Source organism: Brassica rapa, chromosome A02 (assembly GCF_000309985.2).
Source record: "Brassica rapa cultivar Chiifu-401-42 chromosome A02, CAAS_Brap_v3.01, whole genome shotgun sequence".
In the NCBI taxonomy this organism is placed as follows: domain Eukaryota; kingdom Viridiplantae; phylum Streptophyta; class Magnoliopsida; order Brassicales; family Brassicaceae; genus Brassica; species Brassica rapa.
Genome location: NC_024796.2, coordinates 8,841,843 through 8,865,819, shown reverse-complemented (window position 1 = coordinate 8,865,819; position 23,977 = coordinate 8,841,843). Strand labels below are relative to the sequence as shown.

Genomic DNA, 23,977 nt, shown 5'->3' with positions numbered 1-23,977 from the left:
AGACATAACCTGGACCCCAGTCCATAAAATCAACTCGCTGTTCCATGTGTCTATGCATCCCCATTAACTGAAACCTATACGGAGAAGAACGTAAATCATTAGACAAACCATGTTGATTGCTAATGATAAGTGTGATAGTCTTCCCCGTGAAAGAAACTGGGATACATACCTTGAAGCAAAATCTTTGTTTGAGATTGAAGTGACGTTTGAGAATCTCATTTGCATTGTCTCTAAAAGCTTTACGCAACGAAGAACCTTATTTAGAAACTGTTACAAAGAGCCATTCATTACTGCAGAAGACAAAGATGTGTTTTAGAGTGCACCCGATGAGAATCTCCATAGAAAATTACAGCTTTAAAATAGAGAAATATTTGTTCTCCATTTTTTGATAAAAAATGAGTTTTTTTGTGTTTTACCTTTCTCAGTGAAATTGAGAGAAGATTCTCTCAGGGTCGACTCCAACGTTGGCATCACTAACAGTGCTCTGACTCTTGTGCTTCTTCTGCTGGCGTGGTTGATCGGTGGTGAAGCAAGCGATTTTCTCCTTGGTTTTCAAAAGCACGACTGATACAGATGGCTGACTATCTAGACCGGTTGATCTTACGTTTTCACCAGCGGAGTCATCATCACTATCGTCACTCCTTCCAAGTATTACCGGAGCATTGGCCACTAAACCATGAAGACGATGAACGGTGGCGGCATAGGCGATTATAAGATTCATACGGGAAGATTGTCCAAGACCGAGCAGATTGTCCAAAACCGAGCTGATCTCTCGATGTTGGAGGTTGAGGATGTGGATCCAGACCGCCAAGTCCCAAAAAAAAACCTTTGTCCTTTGATTTCCCGGTCTTGGCTGCCGGCAAGGTTTTCTGTGGCAAGCCTCCATCGCTGCGTTTAGATCTCATCGGAATCCTTCGAGATAGAATAACACTTCTTTTAGGATCACCGGATAACATGGATTAAGAGAGGAAAAGCAAAGGATTTCACGATTCGATCTAGCAAAACGGGATCTGGAGAAATGAAAAAAGGAAACGTCGAATCTATCGACTCTGGGATCGCGAAAGGCGTGTAGAAGAACCAAAGAAACAGAGCTGGGCTTGATGATGTGTCAAAAAGAAGTCTCCTGATTGGCTGATTTAATTGTCTTACGTGGACACACTCTCTGATGCTCATATAACCCTTTTAATATAGTATAGATATATATATATAGATAATGCATGTGATCAGCCTTTTTCGAGTCAAAATTTGACTTCATTTGCAGTTTATGGAATAACAAGTTTTTTTCAACATTTAATTTGCCGCATTTTATTACGGTTAACAAAAAAAAAATTTATCAAGTTTTTCCTTCACAATTAGGCTCATTGTTGGCCAACACGTTTTTTCTCTGCAGATGATAAGAGCCTTTCACCGGTCGTCCAAACCATTCAAGCCTATGTCGATTACCTCTATTTCTATTCATATAGAGTTTCTTTTCTTGTTTTTTGCTAAAATATTCATACAGAGTTTATAGTTACTTTTAGCTTATACTCCAATTTTCTTATATGTTGGTGCTTTTTTGTCTATCTCTTCATGGTTAATGTCAACCATATTTTACATTTAATTCTGCAATATTTTATGTATATTGTGACAATAAAAAAACGTCGTACTTGTAAATTAGCTAATTAGATTTTTGATAATTGTAATTTTCCTTTTCCAATTAGTTTTGACACATCAACATTTCTTATATATTTTTCAAAAAAAAATCGAATATCATTATATTTTAAGATGATTAGAATAATAATTTTTAAGTAACCTAGTCAAAATATTTTGAAGTCTAGAATATTTTAGAGATTTTTTTTTTGAATAACCAGGAGGTGATCCCCCAGACCAAATGCAACAGTGATGATACCGAGATATAGCATAAACATGCGTTCCTAACGAGAATTAAACTCGGAAGTCGGAACACAATAAAAATGATTCTAGCGGTAAACCAATAACATAACGTATCGTTGGTACTTTAGAGAAATAGAACATATGTTTGAGGTTTAGAAACACTTTACCGAATATATTTGTTTAACATTCTTGTAATATATATATATATATATATATATAATATAGTGTAAATCAACTATAATTTTTATGATTCTAAATACTATAAGATATTAAACAAAATTATTAATATAAATCTGGGAATAATGTAAAAAGAAAAATCTTAGTATAAAATAAATAAGAAAATCGCAAAAAATTATCGAAATGTAACTTAAAGGTAGAACAATTGTTACTGTTTGGAATATGATTCATAATTTTGTTTATCGCTCGTAAATTTTGGATAATGGTTTTGGTGATGACGAAGCTACAAAAAATGAAAATGCACATTAACTTCAAAAAGGAAGTAGTCGTGGTCTGTAAGATCAAGAGGTAGAGACATCAAAAACCATTCAAGTTATCATTCAAATAACTAAGCAAATTATCATTCATGTTTTTAAGAATCTTAGTTTTGTAATCAAAAGCTAAAAACTAAAAAATCAAAAAAATATTTTAAATAGTTTCTAATTACGAACGGTTATTACATACGTTTCATGTTTTTCGTGTGATAGAGATATAGTCGAATCCAAATTCGATAATGGAGTGGAGCGGTTTCCCAATTGTCCTGCTACTACATCGTCCAATCTCTGTTATGGGCAGGGACCGACGCGTATACAACATTACGTGTGTTCCCTACTGATTATTGATTTTTCTTAAGCAGCTGAAGTTACTTTGATTAAAAATCTTCGGTTTAGATAGAAGTGCCTCTAGTTTACTATTTCCTCTTGGGTTAGTAATGAATGGATTTCATTAATTTTTATTTTTTTGACAAAACAGTAACTAAACTAAAGCTGTAATTGGTAACCATGTTTTATGGAAAAAAATATGATGAATTTGTTATTCCTCTAAAATGATACCAGTTAACTTGATTTTCTTGTCAAATTAGTAATATGTGGATCCCATTTCATTCCTCACTTTTCCTCATATAAATTGAATTAAAGAATAAACATTTTCCTCCTCTAATTTTGATATGGAACATTTGTTCCTCTTTTTTCAATTTTTTTTTTAGTTCATTTCTGCAAATGAATTTTTGTTCAACTCTTTTTCATTTATTCCATTCAATAAATGATCACCAATTAAAGCCTAAATATATTGTCTTACCGGTTTCCGAACTGGAGGTATACAATCGAACATAAAATATATCAGGAAGAGAATTTTTAGCATCATGTGCAACTTTATCCATCATTGTATTTTGTACTCTTGAAATTTGTCGTATCTTGAAATTAGATTCTACTATTCTTAACTGTCAGTTTTGTTAGATGATTTTTAGTGAAATTAACTAGATTTTAATCAGCGCATCTATATTTTTACCATTTTGATAAAATTTAATTGATTTATAACTTTTATTAGAAACAAAAATTTAAAACTTGTTCTATTAGTGTTTCAAAATTTTTAGTTATACTATAGTTTTTAATTTTCAAGCAATATTTTCATATTCGACCCAAAGATTGGTTTAACTGATAGATCTGACAACCTGTGTATAATTTGGTTAGGATTTAATAAAATCTATTAATTAAAATTTTGAAAAAACCTGTCAAATGCAAAAACCCGCTATTATGATCCCGATATCTGATGATCCGCTAAAAAAATGATAATACTTTTGATTTTTTTGGTTGAATAACTCATGCTTTTTAATATTATATAAAATTGAGAACCTTGTAATTTCTTAGATTTTGATGAAATTTTTATTATGTCATTTGAAAAAATGAAATAATGGTAATAGAAAAAAGCAAAATTTATTGATATGACAATATTAGGCTCTTTTTCGTTATAAATAACTTATGATAAGTTTGCATTTTTATTTATTTTGGATCTAAAATTTAATTTTATGATAAGTTTAAAATATTTTTGAACATTCAAATTATCATATCAGTATTAGAAAAAATGACATAGTAAATAATATTTTTTAATTTTCATGTATATATTCATATTTGATCTTTAAATAATACTATTCATGAAAAATGATATTAAATTGAGAGATAATTTGCATAAAATTTTGAATTCATATTATTTACAAAATATGGATAGTGTTTTTTTTGTCATCAACAAAAAGACTCAAGGAAAACTCTGCAAACCAAACTGGTAACTCTGAATCCATATAGACGACGAAGAGCGGTTGTTTCTGAGCACTGCGTGCCAGACTGTCCGCCATTGTATTTTGTGTCCGGGGAACATGTATGATCTCTGAGTAACTAAAGCTCTCCTTGAGCATGTGAATGTCTTCCAAATATGTTGCAAAAACAGTCATTCTTCTTGTTCCGAAACTATTTTCATCAATTGAGAACAATCTTTTGCAAACGTAAAATGAAACTAACATGTTCCTTATGCATTCCATTTGACCATATGAGAACTTCTATTTATGAATGGAAGGATCATAAACCTGTTCTCGTATTCCTTGTCCCCATTAACCCATCAAAACGTTCCTGATTATTATATCAGCCTTGTCCCGAATAAATTTCTCCTTTTTTCCATGAACCATTGTCCCGGTATCTGAGGTAAATTTACCGGTTCCCTATCACGAGTGACACTTGTGTTAATATTGCCCGAGCTTCATTCCAGAGTGATGATTCTGTTTCCGCCAGTTGAAGGGTAACTCTTGGATCGATATCAATATGGATGGTATTAGTTACTATAAATACAGGGAATATTTTGTTGTTCAATTTAAATAATATTTATACTAAAATTAAATGATAATGATAAGACATTGTAATTATGAAAGAAAAGCAAAGACAAAATCGTTGTAGGGATTCTTATTAGTGGTTTTGTTTTGTTGTAACTCTTCAACTAAAGATGAATCGTAAAAAAAAAATCTTAACTAAAAATCCGACGAAAGAAATCATCAACTTTAATTTCGTAAACATTTGTTACCATCCGTCCTGGTATTTTACACGGAGAGTGACATACATTAATGAAATTAAAGTTGAAGGTTTTTTTCATCAAATTTCTTGTTGATGAGTTTTTTTACGATACATTTTTAGTTGATGGGTTTTATTACTATATGCGATTAATTTTTTTTTATCACTTATGCATTATTTAAACTTTTACACTCTATTTATAAGTCTTTAAACTAAATTACAATTTTTATACAGTACTTTATCAATTTTATAACCGATTTATAAATCTTTATAAATATTTTAACACTTTTACAAATGATTTTATAATGCTTAACAATGATTTTATAAACTCTTATAATTTATGATACTTGTTAGGATGAAATAAAACATAGTTATTCGTACGAAAATATGAAGTAAATCAATAAAGCTTTATAAAGGAGGAACATAAAGTTTTCTTTTATTACTATTGGCAACAAATAATTTAATATTTCTAAGTTATATTAAGTTGTAATTAAGTAGTGTTGAGGATAACTAATTAGCTTAGAAATCCACTCTTTCTGTTTAAAGTATGGCATCAGCCTTCTTCTCCTCTTTACATGATTTCTAGACTTCGAGTCATACTTTCTTCCTGCTTCCGGAAAAACAAATGTAGAATTATTTTTTCTCTTTTATTTTGAAACCAATACGTTATACTCCTACCATATTAATCAATACAACTATATCTTTGATTTATTTTTCTTGCTTTATTTATTTTCTTCATGTTTTTGTAGTACGACGAACAACCATGTTTTTAATCTTATAAAATCATTGTTAAACCTTACTAACAATTATAAAATATTTATAAAGATTTATAAATCAGTTATAAAATTCAAAATGTATAAGAATTTAGAAATTATTTTAAGGGCTTATAAATGATTGTAAGAATTTTAAATAATGTATAAGTGATAATAAAGATTGTAAGACATTTAATTGTTTTTAGTAGTAAAATCCCTCAACTAAACACTAATCGCAAAATAATCTCTCATCTAAAAATTCAACGAAAAAAACTCTCAACTTTAATTCCGTTAATGTCGTTCACCTTGCATTTAAAATTCTATGATGGATTGTGACAGACGTTAACGAAATTAAAATTAAGAGTTTCGTTCGTCAAATATTTAATTGATTTTTTCTACAATCCATCTTTAGTTGATGGGTTTTATCCAAATATAATTGCTGTTGATAAAACCAAAATTTGGATCCTTATTGGAAAAATATTTTTGGATCAAAATTGGGCATTAGCTAATGTAATACAACATATAAGGTTGGTGATAGCCAAAGATAAAAATCAGATCAAATTGAGTGTGAATATAAGGAAAATAACGTTGATTTATTATGATATTACAATTATGAGAAAGATTACATAAATGATTCGACAACCGACAATACTATATATCCTATCAGAATCTCCGCTCAACTGCATCAGCTGAGCCGTCCTATAAAGATCCACGACTTTCCAGATTTACTTGCACCATTTTGAAGATTTTTTATAAAGTTTTTCTTGCATAGCCTACATAATTGCTTAATAAATCGTTTTTTTTAGAAATTGAAACCAGAACCTCTTATAGTGTACAATCTGCAAGAAATGACCCTTTCTTAGCAAATATAAAGAGTTATTCTTGGGTTCACCCCCTAGGGTGAACCTTTAGATTCACCAACCAATAGAAAATTGTCATTTTAAATATAATATCTTTTAATTAAGGAAACCAAATAACTTGACAAATTGTATTATTTTTTCAAAATAAAATTTAAAAATAAATAAAAATAATATATAAAAACGAATTTAAAAATAATAATAATGTTGTCAACAAAACACTAAACCCTAAACTCTAATACTAAACCCTAAACTCTAATACTAAACCCTAAACTCAAATCCTAAACCCTAAACCCTTGGAAAAACACTAAACATGTTGTCAACAAAACACTAAACCCTAAACTCTAATCCTAAACCCTAACCCTTGGGAAAACCCTAAACCCTTAGGTAAACCCTAAACCCTTGGAAAAACACTAAACATTTGGATAAATTCTAAATTATAAATCTTAAACACTAAACTCTAAATCTTAAAAACAAATATTTTTTTTAAATAATATTTTTTTAGAACTATTGTTATTTTTATTTATTTAATTTTTTATTTTTTATTTTAAAAGCATAATATAATTTGGCAAGTTATTTTGTTTCCTTAATTAAAAGATACTAGATCTAAAATGATAAATTTCTATTGGTTGGTGAACCTAAAGGTTCACCCTAGGGGGTGAACCCAAGAAAAAGTCAAATATAAAAGAAAAAAAATTGGATACAAATATTATTAAAATCAACTTTCCTTTTAAATTTTTTTTCAAAATTCTAATTATGCATTTAACAGTAATTTTATTATTTTCTGTATTTTTATGTAATTTTGATTTTTATATAAATAACAATTAATAATTTGACCCAAAAAAAATAATAACAATTAATAAAAACTGGAAACAGGAAAATCAATAAAAAAATGTTAGCTTTTAGTTTATGCTAACAGTTTTGTAAAACAATTTTAGAAAGGAATGAAAATTTAAAAGATTTCTTTTTACGACCAAAAAAAATGATTTTGTTTTAAGTAATAAAAGAAACAATAATTTAAATGAGAAACAAAAAAAAAAGGGCCGCAGTATAAATACAAGCTTGAAAATTGCATATAGAGCTCATTCAGATTGTGGTTTTCTTTCACGAAACAATCACACTGGTAAAGCCTTCTGCTCTCCGGCGCCGCTTTTCGCGAACCCTAGAATCGCCAAAGCCTAACCTTCTTCTCAATCGACGTTTCCTCATCTTTCAGGGTTGGTTTCTGCGCCGTCGCACTTGTAATTTCTCGAAAGCACAATGGCAAGGAACGACATTTCCGACGAAGAAGGTACACAAATCACTTCCCACAAACCCTAATTTCGTCTCCGCGCCGTGATTTCGCTTGGGTCTCTTCCGATTTATCTAAAGTTTTGATTTTTTTCCTCTCCCAGTAGATGATCATGAGCTCGAGGATGAGGAGGGAGAGCCAGTTCATGGAGATCCTGTCGAGAACCCTGACAACGATGATGAAGATGAAGAGGAGGGTAAGCGCTTTGTCCTTGATTTTGGGTTCTTCCTGTGTGAATGTTTGTTCTTTCATAATGTGAAAGATCATGTTCAGTGGGGATCATATTGCGTGTTCTTAGATGTTTATCTTCTGCTGGAAAGTTTTCTCCTTTAATCACTTGGTGTTTATATATTCTCTGTCTCTTGGGGAAGCATCGTCAGTTTACTTTTAGACTAAAGGGTTTCTCTGTATGAATCTATGAGTTTCACATTTTATCTCACTCTGGGTTTGAGTCATTGGTGTTTTTGCTACACTTTTGCACTTAAGTTTTCTTGCCATGATGTGAGAACCGCATATTTGTTTTGCAGGTGATAATGAATATGATAAGAATGATGGTTTCATAGTGAGTGATGAAGAAGAAGAAGATGACGAGGGAGAAGAAGAGAGGCAAAATAGCGATGGGGAGAAGAAGAAAAAGAAGAAGAAGAAACGAAGGAAAAAGTATATATATTCTTTCCCTTCTTGCTCCCTGAAATTTCATCCTTGTGTAACTTACAAAACATTAATGCTAGTGCAGAGAATCATGATAGATTTGATAAACTTATTTGTGTTGGGTGTGTATGTCATAAACTACCCACATATGGTGATTAAACAGGGACGAAGATCTTGATGAAGAGGATTATCTACTGCTCCAAGATAACAACCCGAAATTCCAAAAGGTCAGTCATACTTGTGCATAACTATATCAATATTATTATGTACATACACTTAAGCAATACATTTGCAATGCTAATAAATATTGATTTTTGTTTTTCCTGAACCATGACAGAGAAAGTATAAGAGGTTGAAGAAAGCTCAAAGGGAGTTTGGCCAGGGAGGATCATCTGATGATGATTTTGATGGGAGTAGTGGAGCTGGGAGAAGTGCTGAGGACAAGATTAAAGACGATCTGTTTGATGATGTTGATGGTATATTCTTTTTAGCTTTGTGATATACCTCTTATTTTGGCCGTTGATGCATATTTTTGGTTTTGTACTCTTTGTGTCTAGTAGATCTGCCTGATGATGATGTAGGCGATGAGGAAGAACTAGCTGTGGAAGAAGATGTAGTTGGGAGCGAGGATGAAATGGCAGATTTCATCGTAGATGAAGATGGCAATGGTCATCGTAGGAAGTACAATTTTTCTGTTTTTTTTTTATCTCTCTTAATCTTATGGTTGTCTATGTCACGTTTAATTTTTCTGATTCTAAACTACTCTTTTTTTTCAGGGGCGACCATAAGAAAAAGAAATATAGACAGGGATCAGATATCAGTGCTCTGAGAGACGCTAGCGAAATATTTGGCGATGTTGACGAGCTTTTGTTAATTCGCAAAAAGGGTTTGGCATCAAGTGAAAGGGTGGAAAGAAGGCTTGAAGATGAGTTTGAACCAACTGTTCTCTCTGATAAGTACATGACAGGGAAAGATGATGAAATCCGCCAACTTGATATGCCTGAGAGGATGCAGGTGCGTTCTCTGCTTCAGTTTTTTCTCTGTGTGCTTATGTTAAGTTTATTTGGTGTTCATGGTTGGATGTAAAGATATCTTGTCAACTTTGACAGATATCTGAAGAAAGCACTGGAAGCCCTCCGATAGATGAACTCAGCATTGAGGAAGAGAGCAATTGGATATATGCCCAATTTACTTCTCTACTAAAAGATCCTGATGGACTTCACATTTTTGGTGGTCAAGGTTTCTCGGTTAAGAAGGATGACATTGCAAAGTTTTTGGAGCTACATCATGTGCAGAAACTAGAGGTATTTAAATTCATTTCTAGTTAGATTTTCCTAGAACTGCTCATTGATTGTTATGCTAATTTTTTTTATGCTCTCCTCTAGATACCATTTATAGCTATGTACCGAAAGGAGCAATGCCGGAGCTTGTTAGATTCTTCTGATATCAGTGAGCTCAATATAGAGAAGAAACCTGAGACCAAGTGGCATAAGGTAAGCAGTTTCCAGGGAGAAACAACAAGCACTCAGATTAATATATTTTTTGCGGAAATGGTGGATTAATGTAAAATGTACATGCCAATGTAGGTCTTCTGGATGATTCAGGACTTGGATAGGAAGTGGCTCCTTCTTCGAAAAAGGAAAATGGCGTTGCATGGTTACTACGCAAAACGTTTCGAAGAAGAGTCCAGGAGGGTTTATGATGAAACTAGGCTTAACCTAAATCAATATCTTTTTGAATCAGTCATTAAGTCTCTTAAAGTGGCAGAAACAGAAAGAGAAGTTGATGATGTAGATTCCAAGTTCCACTTGCATTTTCCTGCCGGTGAAGTTGGTATTGATGAAGGGCAGTACAAGAGGCCTAAGAGAAAATCACAATATAGCATCTGCAGCAAAGCGGGGCTCTGGGAGGTTGCAAACAAATTTGGGTATAGTGCTGAGCAATTGGGACTTGCATTGTCCCTAGAAAAACTGGTTAGTGGGATTTTTTCGTTTGGTCTACATTTTGTTTTAAAATGAGAGTTCTAATGCTGCTTGAGTTGCAGGTTGATGAGCTTGAGGATGCAAAGGAAACACCAGAGGAAAAGGCATTGAACTTTGTGTGTGCAATGTTTGAAAATCCTCAAGCTGTTCTAAGGGGTGCACGGCATATGGTACGTTCTGCGAACAAACCTATATTGCGGACTCTTAAGCTGGACTTACTACTACAAAAAATTTCTCCTAGCATCAATGCTGACATACTTCTTATTTTTCTCTCTCAGGCTGCAGTTGAGATAAGTTGCGAGCCATCAGTCAAAAAGTATGTCCGTGGCATTTATATGGAGAATGCAGTAGTCTCAACAAGTCCAACAGCAGATGGGAATGGAGTAATAGACTCTTTCCATCAGTTTTCTGGGGTTAAGTGGTTACGAGAAAAGCCACTGAGCAAGTTTGAGGGTTCGCAGTGGCTTCTCATTCAGAAGGCAGAAGAGGAGAAACTTCTTCAAGTAACGTTCAAGCTGCCCGAGAATTGCATGAACAGGCTAATTAGTGACTGCAATGAACACTATCTAAGTGTTGGGGTCAGTAAGTATGCTCAACTCTGGAATGAGCAAAGAAAATTAATACTGGAGGATGCGCTTCATACTTTTATTTTACCATCAATGGAGAAAGAAGCAAGATCCTTGCTAACTATTAGAGCGAAGAGTAGGCTGCTATCTGAGTATGGACAGGCTTTGTGGAACAAGGTGTCTGCAGGGCCATATCAAAAGAAAGAAATGGACATTAGCTCTGATGAGGAATCTGCACTAAGGGTCATGGCATGTTGTTGGGGACCTGGAAAGCCACCAAATACGTTTGTGATGCTGGATTCATCGGGAGGGGTGCTTGATGTCCTTTATGCTGGATCTCTCACACTGCGATCCCAGAATGTCAGCGACCAGCAACGTAAAAAGAATGACCAGGATCGTGTTTTAAAGTTTATGATGGACCATCAACCGCATGTTCTGGCTTTAGGAGCTGTCAATTTGTCTTGTACTCATCTGAAGGATGATATATATGAGGTAAAGATTTCATATACCATAAGCTTTATTTGCTAACCCATGCTAATGATACAAGTTCCGAGTTTGCTCTTAAAATGAAGGTCTTATGTTGATACGTTCCGGAAAACTGTGATCACTGGTTTACCTAATTAGTTCCTCAATATCTACTCTGTAGTGGCCTGGATTTGTGCGCTTATCATAAAAACTATTAAACTCTCTGAACCTTGATTCAAGTTTGACTGCCTTCCAGAAAAGGAAGATGTTATATCTGATCAACTAAGCTTGAATTACTGCTTGTGTAGCTGATTTTTCATTGCTATTTCTTTTGCATAGTAAATTTTGGTCATGCTTTTCCTCTTATTTTTTATTTCAGGTCATATTCCAGGTGGTGGAGGAAAAGCCTAGAGATGTTGGACATGGGATGGATGATTTAACCATTGTTTATGTAGACGAATCACTTCCTAGGCTATATGAAAACTCTCGAATCTCAGGTGAACAGCTACCTCAACAGTCAGGGATCGTGAAACGTGCAGTTGCTCTTGGACGCTATCTCCAGAATCCTCTTGCAATGGCTGCGACTTTATGCGGTCCAGGCCGGGAAATATTGTCTTGGAAGCTTCATCCATTGGAGAATTTTCTTCAGGTTGACGAGAAGTATGGGATGGTTGAGCAGGTTATGGTTGACATAACAAACCAGGTTGGAATCGACATTAATTTGGCAGCTAGCCATGAGTGGTTTTGTTCTCCTTTACAGTTCATTTCTGGACTTGGGCCTAGGAAAGCTGCGTCATTGCAAAGGTCACTTGTTAGAGCTGGATCTATATTTGTCCGCAAGGACCTGATAATGCATGGTCTTGGTAAAAAGGTGTTTGTAAATGCAGCTGGTTTCTTGCGCATCCGAAGGAGTGGGCTGGCTGCTAGTAGCAGTCAATTTATCGACTTATTGGATGACACCAGAATACATCCCGAGTCGTATGGTCTTGCACAAGAATTGGCAAAAGATATTTATGATCAAGATGTAAGAGATGATTCCAATGATGATGAGGATGCAATAGAGATGGCAATAGAGCATGTGAGAGATCGGCCAGGCTCTTTGAGGAAAGTTGTCCTTGAGGAGTATCTTGCAAGCAAGAAACGAGAGAACAAGAAGGAAACTTACCGTAATATCATGAGAGAGTTAAGCTGTGGTTTCCAGGATTGGCGGATGCCTTATAAAGATCCAACTCCAGATGAAGAGTTTTATATGAACTCGGGAGAGACTGAAGATACCATAGCTGAAGGCAGAATTGTCCAGGCCACTGTTCGGAGATTACAGAGTGGAAGAGCCATATGTGTCTTAGATTCTGGATTAACTGGGATGCTTACGAAGGAAGATTTCGCAGATGATGGGAGAGACATTGTCGAGTTGTCGGACCGACTAAATGAAGGCGAAATTCTTACATGCAAGATCAAATCGATTCAAAAGGAGAGCTATCGGGTGTTCCTTATTTGCAAAGAAAGTGAAATGAGAAACAACAGGCGCCAGCAAAACCAGAATCTTGATCCCTATTACCGTGAGGATAGAAACAGTCTCCAGACTGAAAAAGAGAAAGCTCGAAAAGAAAAGGAGCTGGTGAGGAAGCATTTCAAGTCTCGGATGATTGTCCATCCCCGTTTCCAGAACATCACTGCTGACCAAGCAACCGAGGTATTCTTTTACTCTGTTTGGTACTTGTTAAGATGCTTACATTAATAGCGTCTTGTTATCTTCTTTTTGAAAGAATCTGATGAGGTTGTTTGTTGGTGCTCAGTATTTGTCTGACAAAGATTTTGGAGAAAGCATTGTTCGTCCAAGTTCTCGAGGACTCAATTACTTGACATTGACGCTTAAGATCTACGGTGGAGTCTATGCTCACAAGGAGATAGTTGAAGGTGGAAAAGAAAGCAAGGACATCACAAGCCTACAGCGTATTGGGAAGACGCTGACAATTGGAGAGGACACCTTCGAGGATTTAGATGAGGTTTGTCTCTTTATTTAAATCACTGTCAACCAGAACATGTGTTTGATTCTTTTACCATAATTATTTTTAATCTTACCACACCTCATAATTGCAGGTCATGGATCGGTATGTTGATCCTCTAGTCTCTCATCTCAAGACGATGCTTAACTATAGGAAGTTCCGGAAGGGGACAAAATCAGAAGTTGATGAGCTTCTCAGGATCGAGAAGAGTGAAAATCCTGCAAGGATAGTGTACTCTTTCGGGATATCAGACGAGCATCCAGGAACCTTTATACTGTCTTACATAAGGAGCACAAATCCACATCACGAGTATGTTGGTCTATACCCCAAGGGATTCAAGTTCAGGAAAAGGATGTTTGAAGACATTGACAGGCTTGTGGCGTACTTCCAGAGGCATATTGGTGACCCGTTGCAGGAAACAGTTCCATCTATCAGGTCTGTTGCGGCCATGGTGCCGATGAGAAGCCCAGCGGACCGTGGCTCTTCTGGAGGTGGTGCTGGTGGTTGGGGTGGTTCTCAGAGTGAAGGAGGCTGGAAAGGTAACTCGGATCGCTCATCTGCACCAAGACCAGGTAACACTTTTAACTTGCTTCAAAGGGTGCTTGTATGATCATGGTTCGACTTCTCAGGCTTTTGTTTTTAACTTAAATTTTTGGCAAGTCTGACGCAGGTAAGTATTTGTTTATTAATATTGTGAGACTATGATTCTGCATGTTCACTTTTTAAGAAATTGTGAAAATGTATGTGTTAGAGAGAGGCGGTGAGTACAGAAATGGTGGTGGACGTGGTGATGGGCATCCAAGTGGAGCGCCTAGGCCGTATGGTGGTCGTGGTCGAGGCAGAGGACGGAGTGATAACAACAGAGAGAGGGAAGATGGAAACCGAGATTGGGGAAATAACAATTCCGGAACCGGAGATGGAGATGGAGGTTGGGGAAGCGAGTCTGGTGGTAAAAAGAGTGGCGGTGCAGGCGGTTGGGGTAGCGAATCTGGAGGTGGTGGTTGGGGAAATGATTCTGGTGGTAAAAAGAGCAGCGAGGATGGTGGTTGGGGTGGCAGTTCTGGTTCTGGTGGTGGTGGCGGTGGTTGGGGAAACGAGTCTGCCGGTAAAAAGAGTGATGAAGATAGTGGTTGGGGAAACGAGTCTAGTGGTAATAAGAGCGATGGTGGCGGGTGGTGAAGGATCATAACTAGTGGGTATTTGCAAATGCTAAGACAAAACAGTAGTAATTAGCTTCTTCCTTAATGTTCGTCGTTTATGCTTACTCCTTTTGTTACCTCTTAACCTGGTATTAGTATTTTATGTAAAGACTTTTTATGAACTTTCCAGGAAAGTCTTTAATTAATACACCTTCTTTTATATGAATCTTCTTCTTTTATAAAAGATTCATGTTATAGTTTTTTCACACTTAATCAAAAAACATATAAAATTATATTTTCTAATACATTATATTTTTTAGTTAACTATTTCCAATAACTTTTAACTAGGGCTGTTCAATATGGTAAAACCGAACCGTACCGAACCGAACCGAACCGAACCGAACCGAAATAGACAATATGGTTTGGTTTTGGTATATACCATATAAACCGAATGGATATAATTTTATAAAAACCGTAGGATTTGGATATGGTTTGGTATATAACCGATTAAACCGAATAAACCGAATAAAACCGATTAAAAATAGAAATATGTAAATATGTATCTATTTTATAACAATACATGAAAATCTATTTGTTACATAAGTTAAATTTGTGTTAATAACTATTACCATAATTTTATAGTAATAAAAAACCTTAATTTGTAAAACACTTGAACTATAACTAAATAACAATACATCGCAATTCAGACATCTTATTTTCTAAGTCTTTTTTTGATCTTTTTGCTTTATTTTAGTCTTCACTAAATTAATATGAAGATTATAAATTTGATTGATAATAATTAATGGAAAATTTTCAATTGAAAAAGCATGACTTTAATGAACACTAAATATGAAAGAGTGGAAAAACTTTTCTTTCATGTTTCTTTTTTGTTTCGTATTTTTATTTTCAAAATTTCAAGCTTTGATTTTAGTTATATATTTGATTATTTTATCTGATGGTAGAAGCATTTTTACTTTTTTGTTCATTTATTTGAATATGTAATATATTTTAAAAAAATGACGGTGTTGACAATATGACTCTAAAATTTATATAATATGATCTCAAACAAAATAATTATGTTTTTTTGGTATAAGACCGAATAAACCGAAAACCGGCGGTATATAAACCGAACCGAACCGAAGTAAATATGGATTTAGAATGGTAGTTATATTTTACTAACCGAAATACCGAAAACCGAAAAAAATCGAACCGAAACCGAACCGATATCCGGATTGAACACCCCTACTTTTAACTAATGAGATTTTATTAAACATAATTGTTCTTTTTGAAAAGTACAATTTTTCATTAATTAATGTATTGAAAATATTAAAAAATATATTTTTTTGAAATAATCTTTTTTTTTAAAACATAGATCTTTTAGGAACGGAAGGAGTAGTAATTAACTAGAGCTAATCGTAACAATACTGAATTTTGTTTTTGGATATAAATTCTTTACGAGGTTGAATAACACAAATAGCAATTTTCTTTTGTTTTTTTTTGGTTGAGAATTGAAATTTGTTGATCAGCAAAAAAACTCATTTACATCTATAAAATATCAGAAAATAAATTTGCTATTAAACTTGTGGAACTCGTAGAAACCGGTGTAAAGAACAAAAGAATGTTGAAGTTACCTAACTTCTATTCATTTTCGAAGCATGCATGTCAATCGATGGGGAAACTTGTATCTAAGAAAAACGAAACTATCATGCTTTTTACCGCCTTTACAATGAATCGTGAAGTCTAGTTGTCAACCAAGCAATAAGGGAATACCTCGGAACGCTTTGTGCAAATAAGATCAGCCTGTCCCATCTCACTTTAGGTTTGATCCTTCTGAGTTGCTCCCAATTTTGAGATGCACAAAATCTGTCTGGCTAATCAGTTGAAGAATGACGCCATAGGATCTCTTCTTTTCCATTAGTTGAGCACTGCTGCATTGTCTCTAATAACCTTGCTTGTAAAGTCTGGAAAGTGTCCTCTTTGGTTACAACGAGACAGCCATCTCTGGTCTCCAAAATCGTCAGCTACTTCGCGTTAAAGGGCATTCCAAGAAAATTTGGGCCCGCCTGTCCGGTAACATCTATTAGAGCATGTGTAGTGATGAAATTTTGTGAGTTTTTTGTGACTTAAAATAAAAATATAAAAATAAATAGAAAGTAAATGTGAAAATAAGAGAAAAAAGAATCATTTACTCATAATTCACATTTCTTTACAAGAGCTTATTCTCTCCATGTCAACATCATATTGGTCTAATTATTTTTAAAAGAAATAAATATAGTTATATAATTAAACAATAATATTTGAGAGTCCCAACTATTTTACCTCACTGCGGATGCTCTAGCAAGCCCAGCAGTACTTACTCATATGCATTTCTTGCTAGAAAATTTTTAAGATATTGAACAGTAGGAGAGATGATTGAAAGACTACTAGAACCGTTTCGTCCTAGAGAGACTTTTCATTCTTCTAAAGATACCATCAATCCAGCTATCGCTTTTTCATTCACATAATTTTAGTTCAGTTTTTTTTGTTATTCAGTCATATAATGTGAAAATACTAATATATTTATGTTTAGAAACTGGTGTTGAGAAAGCGTCCCCATTTGTAACTCAAACCAAAAGAAAGTGTCTTGTCCATCATTAAACTCAACTCAAATGAACTGATAAGCTTGATTTTTGACTTTTTAACAGCTTTTGCCATATCGAGAACCCTTTCCATATATTTTAAAATAAAAATTATACTATGAAACATATTAAACTGAATCGTTAAAATGCAGATCGTTTTACGTTAAGAAAATTTCTGAAAAATATATCACATAAGTTTTATTTGTTATAAAAAATACCCAAACTATTTTGATTTCATGTTTAATATACAACCTAATTTTTAGTAGCCAATTATTACACATTTAAAACCCGAAATTCTTACACCATAAAATTAAGGTAAAATTTTGTTTTAGGTAACTTTAAAATTTGGTATTAAAATAGTGTCATTTTAAGTTTAAACGTATGAAACAAAATTAGAAACGATGAAAGATGTAAATCGGTGATAAATTAGAAAGATGTAACTTTAAGTTTTGTAGTAAAGAAGTATGTGACTTCAAGATTGTAATGTATATCGGTGTACATGTTGAAATATAGAATTTTTCTTGACTATTGTCTCGATGAAAGATGTGTTTCCGTAAAAGTGTGCTATTGGCTTAATGATGAAGTAGCTGATATGAATGGGAAGAGAGGTGCACAATACATAGGCAATAACACAAATTACAGAATTTTCAGAATGATTCAAAAGGCAGACTAATCGGCTAACTTGTTTGTTACATTCATGGAGTTTGTTTGGGCGAAATTATATTCTTACGACAAAATGAGGGGTTGTTTTATAAATTGTTTGAGAAAGCATAACATCAGTAGATGTAGCTAGTCGCAGAGAAGTGCTTGACGACAATATTATATTGAAACATATAGAAACTGCTTATGTTTGAGATGCACAAACGTTATCATCAAAGAATGGAAACAATAACGAAAAAGATAAGGAAGATGACAAAGACAAAAATAAGGAAGACAATCAAAACAATGAGGAAGAGAATGCTGAGGATGAAGAAGAGAATGATGAATTTGATGACGATTATGACCACGATTACTGAAATAATTTTGTTTTAAGAGACAGTTGGTCAGATGACTACAAAGGTGTGGAGGGAGGTCCATCAAGACGCGGTGGACGGGGTTCTCCAAACGTATGTAGGTGGAGGAGAAGAGTGAAAACAACTGTCTTTAGAACAACACACCGGTTCAAACCAAGGAGGTCATCCCCAATCAATAGAGCATCATGGCAACTGGAGAAACAAGTCACACTCACACCCATGTCACTTCCATCAACGCTGGATCAGTGACACTCGTCATTTTGGTAACTCTTCCGACCACAAAAGTACTTTACCATCGGTTCTTTCAAAATGGATCTTTTAATAATCCAAAACTGACAAGCGTCCTTTCTAATCGGCCCAACTCACGAATATATGGACGATAAATAGACAATTCCGACAATAATATTAGCGTTTTAAAATTTTTGTTTAAGGACTGTTTAATTTAAATGATCGTATAAAACTTTTTAAAAAATATTTGCAAATATCACTGAATTTTTCAAAATTATTGAAATATGTGTTAAATTGATCAAAATGAACCCTACAGATGCAAATCGAGAAGAGAAAAAAGGTAAGAGAAAAGTTATTAAAAGAATAGAGATTTAACTCGATAAAATTAGAATGAAATCTTCTTATATATAGTATTAAATTATTCATGATCAAAAACGAATGAATTTTATTGGCTAATTTCGTAATTCACCTTTTTGCTAATTTCCATTTGCCTTGGAAAACGTCGTCTGAGAGCCTTTCTTTCTTCATTTCCTATTTTTTTTAATAGTTTACAAAAATCGAAAAAAAAAGAGTGTGTTGAGAACCGAATCGAATCGAATCGATCGCGAAAGAAATTTCGATGGATGGTGATGAAGATTTCTACAGCGGCAACGAATTCGCCGACAACGACTCCGATTACGCGGACAGCGTCGACGCCGATTACGAGTTCGTGGAAGACGACGTTGATGATTCTGATGACCTCCTCTTCCGCCGCCGCCAGGTTTGTTCTTCTTCATCTTCTCGATCTCGTTTTCAACCACAGACCATTTCATTTTGGTGATTATTATTGAATAACACAAATCTCAATCGTTCGTTAATTACTTGTCTTTTCTTTTTTTTTTTTTAATATTGTTACTAATAGTTTGTTGGTGTTGGGAACAAATAGCAAAACTATAGTGTGTTAAGCGAGGAGGATATATGTAAGCTTCAAGAAGAAGACATCTCGCGGGTTTCTTCTGTTTTGTCCATTTCAACTATCTCTTCTGCTATCCTCCTTCGTCACTACAATTGGTCTTTTTTTTCAGATTTAAAAATCACTACTTTTTTTTTTTTTTACTGTCCTTAGTATTGATAGCATCATTTTTATGGGTATTTTTTTTAGGTGTGTAAGCAGAGTTCATGATGAATGGTTTGCTGACGAAGAAAAAGTCCGACATGCGGTTGGCTTGTTGGACAAACCTCTTGTTCATTTCTCATCTGATGCTGAAGCTGAAGTATGTCTTTTTTTTTTTAATTTCTTTCTAGCATTGAAAAATTTGTCTGAAATATTAAACTTTGCTTTTCTAATTTTGGCAGCTTACCTGTGGTATTTGTTTTGAGACTTACCTTTCTGATAAATTGCACGCTGCTGCTTGTGGTCACCCTTTTTGCGATTCGTGCTGGGAAGGTTTGTTTTACTCCTGTCCTGATAATAGTATCTTTAAGTAAGTAACAGATAATGATGGTTCATTCTTGTTTGGTTATCTGTCTGACCTTTTCACACATCCTTAGGTTATATCTCCACGGCGATTAATGATGGTCCAGGGTGTCTTATGTTACGATGCCCGGATCCTTCTTGCAATGCTGCCATTGGTCAGGATATGATCAATGCGTTAGCTCCTGAGAAAGATAGACAGAAGTACACAAGTTATTTTGTTAGATCATACGTTGAAGACAATAGAAAGGTAAACTATCAATCTTCAGTTTCATTATACTTTAGGCATGTTTATGATTTCTTAATTGTCTTCTAGTGCATAATCTTAGTGTTCTTTATCCTTCAGACCAAGTGGTGTCCTGCTCCAGGCTGTGACTACGCTGTAAACTTTGTTGTTGGGAGTGGTAATTATGATGTGAATTGTCGATGTTGTTACAGTTTCTGCTGGAATGTAAGTCGCTCCTTTCATGTAAAATTCTCATCTTTCCATTGCCTAGAAAGTAATTGACTCGAACGCGACATGTGACCGCAGTGTGCTGAAGAAGCTCACCGTCCTGTAGATTGTGACACCGTATCTAAATGGATAATGAAGAATAGCGCTGAATCTGAGAACATGAATTGGTACGTTGATTTGTCCGATATAGATGCTTAAGATGTTTGGCATGTAGCTCAACCTTAAAAGGATGCTTGAAGTTCTTAAAAATATATGGATTCTTTATATTGTATTGGTATTGATGGTGACCATTTTTTATATAGCCAAAACAATGGATACGTTTTCGTTTTTAACTCTTAGAAGAATTTATATTTGCTTTCTTCTCATCAGTCTCCTAGAAGTATGGTGCACCATTCTTCACATTCTGAATTGGTTCTTCGAAACTCTATATTGACTTTCAGGATTTTGGCAAACTCGAAGCCCTGTCCAAAATGTAAACGGCCGATAGAGAAGAACCAGGGTTGTATGCATATTACATGTACCCCGCCATGTAAATATGAGTTTTGCTGGTAAGTTGATAAAGCAGTTGATTGTACATAATGCCATCATATCATGAATTCTGCTTATGTTCTCTCTGTGCGTCCTGGAATCATAACTCAAAGAGTTGAATTTTTACGTCTATTTTCAGAAGCAAGATAGAAAATAAGTTGATTATTTTATTTTAGGTTAGGAATTAACTGTGTTAATATTGTTTCTGCATGTTTCAGTATCTTTTTTAGTAGCTGGTCCTCATATGAATTTGGTTGTGTTATATTTTGTTTTGCTTCCACTCAATATTCATCATAAGTATTTGTATTATGTAAATGTAGGCTCTGTCTGGGAGCATGGACAGAGCATGGTGAAAAGACAGGTGGCTTTTATGCTTGTAACCGTTATGATGCAGCAAAGCAAGACGGCATTGTATGAGTTATATACTTTGCTTCTGCCCCTGACTGACAACAGATATGTTAAGTCTATGTCTGAACGCATTTTATGTCTTTCATAATCTTTTTGTGCAGTATGATGAGACTGAAAAACGCCGAGAGATGGCAAAAAATTCTCTTGAGAGATATACCCACTACTATGAAAGATGGGCAACCAATCAATCGGTATGTCAACTTTTGTACATTTAGTTTCCTTTCTGTTTAAAAGGGGAATTATAACTAAATAGATTTTAGCAGTCTTTGCTTCTTGGAAACAAAAAATCTATTCATGTACCAAGAGAAGTAGACGAACTATTTTAATGACTAATCCTAAGTGTATATGTATCATTTTTTCGAAGTAGAGTAGTATTAGATATGAATATATGTATATATATATAATATATATTCCTTGAGAATTTTGAAAAATTAAGAAAGTGAAGCTGGCTGATTTTGGAATGCATAGAGGCTATGTAACATAGAAAGAAGTGCATGTAGTGTGTATGATGTATTTTTGTATAAGGAACCTGTCCTCTAGCTGTGAGAATTTAGCAACTAGTATGTTTACTTGTTGGTTTATGCTCGTTGGGGATTGGGTACTGTGAGTCTGTGATAGTTAACATTTAACAAGTCGTGTTACTGCTAGAGGAAAGTACCGCTCTAAAATTCTATGGCATATTAAGCATATCAACGAAATTAGTCGTAGGGAGATTATAATAAACCTTGGATTTTTTCTTATCCATATCATTCTGTTTGAAATTTTTCATGTATTCTTTTGTTGAATAATAACCCTACAGTATAAGAGGTTTTGTATTTACAAAAAGCCCATCGGCGTTTATTCAAAAATGATTTAAAAGAAACTTCACTACTTGCTGCAGTCTAGGCAAAAGGCGCTGGCGGATCTTAAGAAGATGCAAACAGATGATGTAAGTTTACATTGCAACACTTTCTCATGTAAATAAGAATCATCAAAGAAGTATCATGATGATCTTCTACAATATATAAAGCATATATGCCCTTGTTGTTTGTTATCTAATTTGGCATGCATGACACTTCTAAATTTGGTGAATGTTCTAATGTTTTGGTTTTCGCTAAAGTTTTTTTCTTATTGACTCGACAGATAGAGAAGCTTAGTGACATACAGTGTCAGCCTGAATCACAACTGAAGTTCATTATAGAAGCGTGGTTACAGGTAATATCCCGCTCCTCCTGTAAGGTATCTGAGACTTCTGGACTTGGCTCACTAATTTGATATACAATCATTAGATAGTCGAATGCAGACGAGTTCTTAAATGGACATATGCTTATGGTTTTTACATACCTGACCATGAGCATGGAAAGAGAGAGTTTTTCGAGTACTTACAAGGTAACTTGTTTCTAATCCTCAAATCTTACATTTAACTCTTTTTTTGTTCTTTCAAAAATCTTCGTTTTGATTCCTTGATTGCATCACTTCCTGCGTGTTTTGCTCCCTATTTATAGAACATCATGTAGTCTAGTAAGATAGGGAATGGTTTAGAAAATGTAATGATGGATCCAAATTTGCCAGACATCATTAGTTTATTTTTTGTAAGATGGGGAATGGTTAAGAATATACCTTATCTGAAATAAATTGAACTTTATGTTTCAAGCGTCTTCATAACAAATTGGTCCACCTTAATCTGAAACTTAAACCAATCTGGTCAGGTGCAGTATCATATTTGGCCGCTAATTTATGTTTGTTAATTGGTACGGGGACATTTATTTCTTATCTTCTGTTTCCATGGATTTAGGCGAAGCTGAGTCGGGCCTTGAACGACTTCATCAGTGTGCTGAAAAAGAACTGAAGTTGTACTTTGAAGCCAAAGGTCCATCGGAAGATTTTAATGAGTTCCGCACAAAACTCGCTGGTCTAACTAGGTAATTTCTCTATACCTACAGAAAATACTGATAAGCCCCAAAAAAAAGTTTCAAGAATTTGGTGTGAACTTTGAGGAAGTTTTCATTCATCCCTTATTTTATTTTTTTTGACTGGAAATTTGAGCAGTGTCACCAAAAACTATTTCGAGAACTTAGTTAGAGCGCTGGAGAATGGGTTACCGGATGTGAACTCGCATGGTGCATATGGTCGAGCGGCAAGTTCAAAGAATAAGGGATCCACATCTCGAGCCAGCAGCTCGGATTCAGGAGGCCAATGGGCTTGTGAACGTTGCACTCTTGTAAATCCAAAGTCCGTCACCATTTGCCAGATTTGTGAACATGGCCGGTGAATAAAAGGATGCCAGCAAGAAATCTTCATACTTGCATTAAAAGACTGTATTATTAATGTTTTTGTCCCGCGGCTATGGTCAAGTGGAAGTGTATTCGAAACTTTTTTGCATGTTTTTCTGTTGTTGGAATATCAAAGCTGAATAAGTCTTTACAAGATAATTATAAACTGGTTAAATGCTTTGACCAAAACAAAAAAAAAAAACTGGTTAAATGCCAATTTATGTAAATTAGTTTTATAGAAAATCTTGTCTGTTCTCTCTCCTAAATCTTTCACAGAGAAAGAGATGAGAAAAACTTTTGTTTATGTATGTTTTTTATTGTATTGATCGAAATCAATTTTAATCTTCAGCTTCGTTGGATTTTAGTTCCGTTAGGCAACTCTGATTGAGTTTTAC

The 23,977-nt window shown here is 34.4% G+C and overlaps 2 protein-coding genes and 1 long non-coding RNA gene across 5 annotated transcripts; 2 read left to right on the top strand and 1 right to left on the bottom strand.

Annotated features, from left to right (window-relative positions):
- Window positions 1–2: 2 nt before the first annotated feature.
- On the bottom strand, window positions 3–1,092 carry LOC108870958. The gene is made up of 3 exons (XR_001957689.2): window positions 417–1,092; window positions 170–290; window positions 3–74 (listed from the first exon to the last, which is right to left on the bottom strand). It is a non-coding gene; the product is annotated as an uncharacterized LOC108870958 (long non-coding RNA).
- A 6,497-nt stretch (window positions 1,093–7,589) lies between these two features.
- On the top strand, window positions 7,590–14,861 carry LOC103852235 (transcription elongation factor SPT6 homolog). 2 transcript variants are annotated; one of them, XM_018656834.2, is made up of 16 exons: window positions 7,590–7,819; window positions 7,923–8,015; window positions 8,347–8,479; window positions 8,634–8,697; window positions 8,808–8,946; window positions 9,028–9,151; window positions 9,247–9,484; window positions 9,580–9,774; window positions 9,856–9,963; window positions 10,057–10,443; window positions 10,515–10,622; window positions 10,731–11,510; window positions 11,863–13,176; window positions 13,280–13,489; window positions 13,584–14,061; window positions 14,241–14,861. In XM_018656834.2, the coding sequence occupies exons 1-16, from the start codon at window positions 7,789–7,791 to the stop codon at window positions 14,666–14,668; spliced, it is 4,830 nt and encodes a 1,609-aa protein (XP_018512350.1). In that variant the 5' UTR covers window positions 7,590–7,788; the 3' UTR covers window positions 14,669–14,861. The 2 variants fall into 2 exon arrangements, with proteins under 2 accessions (XP_018512350.1, XP_018512351.1); XM_018656835.2 differs by having other exon boundaries at window positions 7,926–8,015; window positions 14,241–14,836.
- A 4,084-nt stretch (window positions 14,862–18,945) lies between these two features.
- On the top strand, window positions 18,946–23,829 carry LOC103852234 (probable E3 ubiquitin-protein ligase ARI8). 2 transcript variants are annotated; one of them, XR_004455735.1, is made up of 16 exons: window positions 18,946–19,247; window positions 19,413–19,537; window positions 19,629–19,740; window positions 19,823–19,913; window positions 20,018–20,190; window positions 20,287–20,391; window positions 20,473–20,561; window positions 20,835–20,942; window positions 21,243–21,333; window positions 21,432–21,521; window positions 22,211–22,258; window positions 22,453–22,524; window positions 22,599–22,698; window positions 23,105–23,231; window positions 23,359–23,751; window positions 23,788–23,829. XR_004455735.1 is itself a non-coding variant. In XM_009129152.3 (15 exons), the coding sequence occupies exons 1-15, from the start codon at window positions 19,107–19,109 to the stop codon at window positions 23,579–23,581; spliced, it is 1,695 nt and encodes a 564-aa protein (XP_009127400.1). In that variant the 5' UTR covers window positions 18,946–19,106; the 3' UTR covers window positions 23,582–23,760. The 2 variants fall into 2 exon arrangements, 1 of the variants encoding a protein (XP_009127400.1); XM_009129152.3 differs by lacking the exon at window positions 23,788–23,829 and having other exon boundaries at window positions 23,359–23,760.
- The last annotated feature ends 148 nt before the right edge of the window (window positions 23,830–23,977 follow it).

Bases quoted from the DNA above. Each gene is read 5' to 3' on its own strand.
- LOC103852234 (XM_009129152.3), top strand. From the start codon at position 19,107: ATGGATGGTGATGAAGATTTCTACAGCGGCAACGAATTCGCCGACAAC. The intron at 19,248-19,412 runs GTTTGTTCTTCT...GGGAACAAATAG, and splicing joins TCCTCTTCCGCCGCCGCCAG to CAAAACTATAGTGTGTTAAG. The intron at 19,538-19,628 runs GTCTTTTTTTTC...TATTTTTTTTAG, and splicing joins CTCCTTCGTCACTACAATTG to GTGTGTAAGCAGAGTTCATG.
- LOC103852235 (XM_018656834.2), top strand. From the start codon at position 7,789: ATGGCAAGGAACGACATTTCCGACGAAGAAG. The intron at 8,947-9,027 runs GTATATTCTTTT...CTTTGTGTCTAG, and splicing joins TCTGTTTGATGATGTTGATG to TAGATCTGCCTGATGATGAT. The intron at 13,490-13,583 runs GTTTGTCTCTTT...TCATAATTGCAG, and splicing joins CCTTCGAGGATTTAGATGAG to GTCATGGATCGGTATGTTGA.